At 40.4% G+C, this 6,548-nt stretch overlaps 1 protein-coding gene across 3 annotated transcripts in view; it reads left to right on the forward strand.

Moving 5' to 3' along the window:
* Positions 1-5,969, forward strand: part of UBE2D2 (ubiquitin conjugating enzyme E2 D2) — a 31,462-nt gene extending 25,493 nt beyond the window's left edge. For 2 of the 3 annotated variants that reach the window (XM_075056804.1, XM_075056806.1), the window contains exons 6-7: positions 2,329-2,422; positions 4,316-5,969. In XM_075056804.1, coding sequence (XP_074912905.1) covers positions 2,329-2,422; positions 4,316-4,361 — 140 coding nt within the window. In that variant the 3' untranslated portion in view covers positions 4,362-5,969. Of the gene's footprint in view, positions 1-1,029; positions 2,425-4,315 lie in introns of those variants that run through there. The other variant, XM_075056805.1, reaches the window with a different exon arrangement.
* The last annotated feature ends 579 nt before the right edge of the window (positions 5,970-6,548 follow it).

A 6,548-nucleotide genomic window follows, 5' to 3' on the forward strand; every position in this document is an offset into this window, starting at 1 on the left:
CCCATGCTGACCAACAGCTGAACACCACCTTTGCCTGGCCTGGTGCTTAGAGCACCAGTGGTGGGGGGTGTTTTGCAAGGCTGATGTGAGGTATGCAAGCAGAAACTTCCACCAAATACAATGAGCGTTGGGGAAAGGGGTGTTATGGTGGTTGAAGAAGGTAGACAGAGAGGACTGGACAGACTTGCAACATGGTCCTGCTGATGAAGGGTGAGCCATCTTGTTCAGAAAAGTCCTTGGTTATTAAAGGACTGTGGTAAGATAAAACCTGAGGGAGCAGTTGTAATAGTTGACCAGAAAACTTTGACTGGATTTCCTGCAGCTTCTGTTAAAGGGGGGGGGGGGGGATGACAGACATACACAGATGTTAGCTGTTTTACTCATCCTACCAGCTGCAAAAACTTCAGTGACTAGAGCAGTGGAGTCTGACAGATACAAAGTGAGCTACAGGAAAATAGCTGGAGAAATGACTGTGTTTTGAAGCTGAACTGACTGGCAGCAGGTGGGTGTAAGGTGGCAGAGAGATTCCCATTATTGAACACTGAGTTTTACTCAGTGTACGTGGGGCGGAAAAAACAGTGCTGAAGCTGATGGAGAGTGCCACAGGTACTAAACATGCTGTGTCCCTTGCTAAGGGGCAGCAGTTCAGGACTAGTGGCTTCTATGTGCCTCCAGCACAAAATTAAAAGTCTTCCTACTCTGAAGCTGTATTCTGAGGGGTAGTTGAATAAATGGTCCAAGTGTCAGTTGATGGTAGAGAATAATTAAGCTCTTAACTCTTTCACAAGTGTACAGTAGAAAATCAGGAAAAGGAGGAAGAGGTTGTTCTTTATTGTAGAAGAAATATGTTCACTTAAATCAAGAACAGTTTTTTACTAAACTTGTTCTAGAAGCTTTTTAACTTGAAATTGATAATTCATTAGTGAAGGGCCTACAGAAATATGTAGGAAAAGTGAACTAACTGGGTTTCTGGGTTCTTGGTGCTCTAATCACTGAGCAGCTAGCTCAGTTAAGACCTATTGAAGCTTTTACTTTTGTCCCACTTCAAAAAATTTTCTCCAGTTCCAGTGGATTTCAGACCTGCTTTCCCCCTTCTCTCTAGCTGCATCTAGTTGTTCTTTGTTTTGTGGCCTCTGTTTTAACCTGTCTTCAAAACAACAGAAGAGTTATGGAATGCATGCTGTTCTCTTTCATTTTCAGCTGATCTCTTTCAGCATGGTAGCTCTGCCTCCTGCTCCACAGCACAGTACCAACCGATGGAAGTTTGAACAGATTTGTGTTTAGTGCCTTCAGACTTCTAACTGCTGTCATCTCCAACTTGTTTGGGGGATGCACTGTGACGACTCTGCTGTTGCTGCTATTGGTGAAGGGACATACGGAGTGGCACTGTTTGATTAAAACAGGCTGAGAGAAAGCAATACAAAGGAATGTTTGGCATTTCTTAGGCGGGGGCAAGATGTCCCTGACATGCCTCATGTAGTGTTGTCCCAATATGCTTTGCTTATAACTTACTACCTTCTCATCTCTTCTACTTTGGTGTGAATGTAGGAATGTGCACGTGCTATTTGTAGCTTTGCAGGCTGTCTCCAGACTCCTTATATGGATGAAGGTTGACGCTATGCTGAGTGGCATCATATGAGCGGGATGTGGTTTCTGGGATATATACAGCATATATTTATAGTGAAACTTTAAAGTTCAGGGCTTTGTGGTTGGTATGAGTGCAGTAAGCTACACTCTCGATTCATTTTGAATACTATTCTACAATTAATCTATCTCCAGCTTCCTTATGTTTAGAAAATAATTGGATAAAGCATCTTAATTCTCTGCAAGACTAGCAATTTTTTTTTAAGCAGTTCTCAAGTAGCTGTAAGCAGCTCATGCTTCCTTCATCTCGGTTGGACCTGTCTGCTGTTTGACTTGTGATTAGTGCTTCTGCAAATTATTAACAATGAGGTTGTCTGGTTTAGGGAAAAGCTGAATTTCAAGTGCAAAAGCAAGGATGTTTTCTGAGAAGTCTTTCAGGTATGGTTTCACATAGAACACTCGTGCCTTGCAATTTAAGGCTGTAGTTAGATAGACCTATCCAGGAGGTTACCTGTTGTGGTGATATTTAAAAACTTGTGGTCACGCAAAGTTGCGTAGTTAAATGGTAAGGATTTTTGTTCAGAATCCCTTGGCTGAAGTATGTGGGGTTACTGCTCCTTGGCATTTAAAAGAAAATCTTGCTAATACTAATGGCTAGAGGGGAAGCAAGTGCATGGGCTGACTTCTCCAGGTGTCTTCAGCTGCACTTAAACTCTAATTCAGTATCTTTTTTTCTCTCCCTAGTACTTTTGTCCATCTGTTCTCTGTTGTGTGATCCCAATCCAGATGATCCTTTAGTGCCTGAGATTGCACGGATCTACAAAACAGATAGAGAAAAGTGAGTATGGAAGCCAAAAACCATGTAACATTCTTGATAGAGCAGAATCCACACTTAAATAGTAAAGGACATGCTTCTTGGAAAAGAGTGTTAACTTTGATTTGCCTTTATGCACTTCAACTGTGGCCTCTTTAGAGACTTTTTTTCCTGGGATCTATAGTACTGCTATCTTAACAACACTGCATTGCTGTAGGAAGAAGGTATATATGCCAGTAGAAGTGAAGGATGTAGAGGCCTTGTACTTCTGTGGTTTTATTACTGCATTTTCATTCCACACAATGGTCTTTCATTAGTGTTGTAGCTGTTAATTACAGGTTTGCTTGATTTAATGAAAATGTGAAGTGAACAATGCAAATCTGTTTCATATGGAGCTCTAAGTTGAATGTGACCAGCTTTTAAGAGCCTTCACTGCCTGCTTTAATTCTACATAACCAGCAGAGGGAGCACAAGTTACTCTAGTGGAAGAATATTTCCGTGCTAGCTATTGGTGATGGAATGATACAGGCAGAGAAATAACAAAAATACCCTGTTTCTTCTTCATTTGACAGTACAAGGGAAGAACAAGTGGTGTAGAGGTGGGGTGGGAGGACTCCAAGCTTCTATGAAGTAAATGGCAAGAGTGGAGAGAACTCTAACACTAATGAGCACTTTAAAAGCAACAGCTTAATGACCGTTGTAAACACTTTTCTGCCTCACTGTTCCCTTCCAGATCTGATCAGTAGTGTTAATTTCTGAAGCTACATGGTCATCTGATGAGAACAAGATAGGAAGGGAAAATGATCCACAAACTTGCTTACTCTACTGCATACTTGAGAAGCAGTGTTAGAGAAGTTCATGCATCCTGTTTTTAATCAGAGCTGCAAGAGTAGCAGTACGTATTTCAAGCAGCTAACAGTGACTGACTGCACTTAATGTATGCAGGACTCTTTCCTATTTTTTCCAAAAATAGGGAAGTAATTTTTGTGCTTAAACATAACTGGACTTGCTTCTTGATTAGTCTCTGAACAGTGATGTGAAGGTGAGAGCATTTATTATGAGTGGATTGTCAGATTCTTTAAGCTAAAGAACATTATCTACAGACTAAATTCCAGCACAAGAACCTAGTTCGTGTACATGACTAGGAAACTTCTTGCTATAAGTGTCTTATGCCTTTTTCTACAAATTCCGTAGAGTAAGAACAACTTGCCTTCTGTTGTCAGAAATAAGCTTTTAGCAGTACTGTTAATCATGACAACCGCTTTGTTTTACATAAGTACCCTGAGCTTCCTCTAGCAGTGGCTCTGGCTGTAAAGGCTATTTGGGTGCAAAAGCTCCAGGTGGCTTGGGAAGTAGAGCATACTGTGCCTTCAGAATTAAAAAAAAATAAAATCTGGTGGACAAATTATGTCTTGATAGGCAAATGCAATGTGTAGCAAGAAGCAAGCCTGTCAGGGTTTGGCAACCTAGTAGATACCAGGTACTAGGCTTAACTTATAAGGGAAGAAGAAGAATGAGGAGGGAGGGACACATTAATCTATTTTTTTCCAGAATGGCAAAATCAAAACCTGCAGTAATAGTTCCCCCAGGGATGCAGCAGTTGGGGGCTGGGGGAGGTACAGGTAAAGACTTCCTGAAAACACTTTCCCTTCAGACCTGTGCTAGCTCTATTTTGTGGCTTGACTCACAAAGATCTTGTATTCCCGTTGTAAATATGACTAGTTACTTCTTTTCCATGAAGTACTGTAGGCTTTCTTGTTTCCCCTGTTTGTCTAATACTTCAGTTTGCTCTTAAATTTTACAAATTCATGATACTACTGGAGAGAATGTAAGTTCATGCCATGTGTAGACTAGAATGCTGGACTTGAAATACTGTTCAGATGCTATGTTAAGTAAATCCTCTTTTTATACATACAGGTACAACAGAATAGCTCGGGAATGGACTCAGAAGTATGCGATGTAATTAAAGAAATTATTGGATAACCTCTACAAATAAAGATAGGGGAACTCTGAAAGAGAAAGTCCTTTTGATTTCCATTTGACTGCTTTCTATGAGCCCACGCCTCATCTTCCCCTGTGCACATGTTTACCTGATACAGCAGTGCTGCGTGTTGTACATACTTGGAACAACAAAATAGAAATACTGTATTTCCCCGTACCAACATTGACTCCTAGCAGAGAAGTGTGTGTGTGAAAAGCTGGTTCTTCAGTCATAACTTTGTGAGCCTAAAAGCATTCCTTGTTGATTTAAATTGGGTAATAAAACGTGAATGGGAGAGTTATGGTGGATTTCATATTTCTAGGGACAGTGTTGCTGATCCGTGAAGGATTTTAAGTGGAATCCTTTTAAACTCATAACAGTTATGAAAAGCAAGGTGAAGAACTTGAAGCTGTTTCTGTATTCATTTTATTCTGAAGGACCTACACCTTAGGTAAATGTTATGACCAATGAGATAAACTGTACCCACATCCTGTGTTTAAGGTCTAAGTTTAACCGGTCAACATTTAAATGGATTGGAGCTATTAGTGCATCAAGTGATGTTGATTTGTTTCAACTCTCTCCCTTCCTTCATACTTTTTTTGGTTTGTATGTGGTTTCTCAGTTAATACATAGCTAATAGCTCTTATTTTTCTTAAGTTTTTTAACTGCTTAGGTCTTTCTGGATGTAAGGGTAAAAATCCATTTGACAGAAAACTTGTGTATATTTAAAGACCCAACTGCTCCCCTGGAGCTTGTACGTTCAAGAATGATTAATCTGTGTAATAAACTGATTACTACAGTCATTACATATAACTTTGTGTGAATAGGCTTTTAATTTTAAGAGCAGTTTGTTACAGGCTAAAACTAATGGTGGATTTCTCTAAAACTTTTGCATTCACAAATGGTTGCATTTGGAAGTCATGAAGCAGTTTGGTTTGCATCACACAAGGCTATGCACCTGAACAAGACAAACATAAGCTTAAGCACTTACATGAAAACAAGATGTGTAGTGTGCCAGGAACTTGACTGTTAAACCAAATAAGCAGTTTACTAAATGAGAATGAGTGACATTTTACAAAGCCTAATGGTATTATTCCCACTTGCATGGGACCTAACACAATGCATATGTACTGTAGGTAAGTGAAACCTTATGTAACTAAAATAATGGATGTAAAAGGGTTAAAAAAAAACAAAAACAAAAAACAAACCTACCAAACACATCAGCACAAACTTTCATAAAATGTAGCTTTTACATAATTACTTTGCACTAAACATTTGCAAATGTTCATACAGTTTTAAATTGTACTTGTATGTGTCTTTTTTTGAACAAAGTCTTCACTTGAATCTAGTGAAAAATGTAGTTTGAAACTTTTCTTTGTATACAAGTGTATTTGCCAGCATCGTTGGTGTGACAATAGGTGAGTCTGCAAGTTTATCTCCTCTTAGTAGAATTGTAAACAAAGCCATCGACTGAAGGAGAGGCTGTAGCCTCCAGCTCTCCCGCCACAGGGGTCTGTCCCATCCATTTTCAAATGCATCTTTACACTCTTGCACAAATGAGGAATAAATGTCCACTGCTTTTGGTCTAAATCTGTTCCACTTGTCTCCTCTCTCAATGTCCTCGTGTACGCACCGCTGGATGTAAATGTTAGCAGTGTTCCCTTGGAGTCCTCTTACAGCAAGCTGTAGGTGAAACCGGGATACGTGTGCATCTCCAGCAGGCATGAAGACTGCTGCTGTAGCAATGTGACACTGCTGCGTGGGGACGAAGCAGCTCTAAAGCGGTGGAGCAGAGCTTCACATGAAAAGAAATGGAGCATGTGGCCATGTTTCCTGGCTGAGAGACAACGTAGGGATGGCAGCTACAGGGGAGGGGGAGACAGACAGTGTGCAGGCATATGAACCTGGGTATTGGGTCATCTTAAACTCTGGGCACTCTTATGTTATGCCATGAGCTGTTGGTGTCTTCACTGGTTAGAAGGCAGCATGTGGGCTATCACTGAAGTGTGGCCCTGGATAAAAACTTGGGGCGTTGTCAAAACTAGAGTGTAAACTAGTGGCTGCTAGTGTATCTTGGTTTTGTGTTAACCTTTAACTGTGTCTGGCCTTACCTTTTTACTAAACTGTTCTAACGTGCGGGCTAACATTCTTGCTAGACCCTCCGTGACT

The sequence above is a fragment of the Buteo buteo genome, chromosome 24 (assembly GCF_964188355.1).
Source record: "Buteo buteo chromosome 24, bButBut1.hap1.1, whole genome shotgun sequence".
NCBI lineage: Eukaryota > Metazoa > Chordata > Aves > Accipitriformes > Accipitridae > Buteo > Buteo buteo.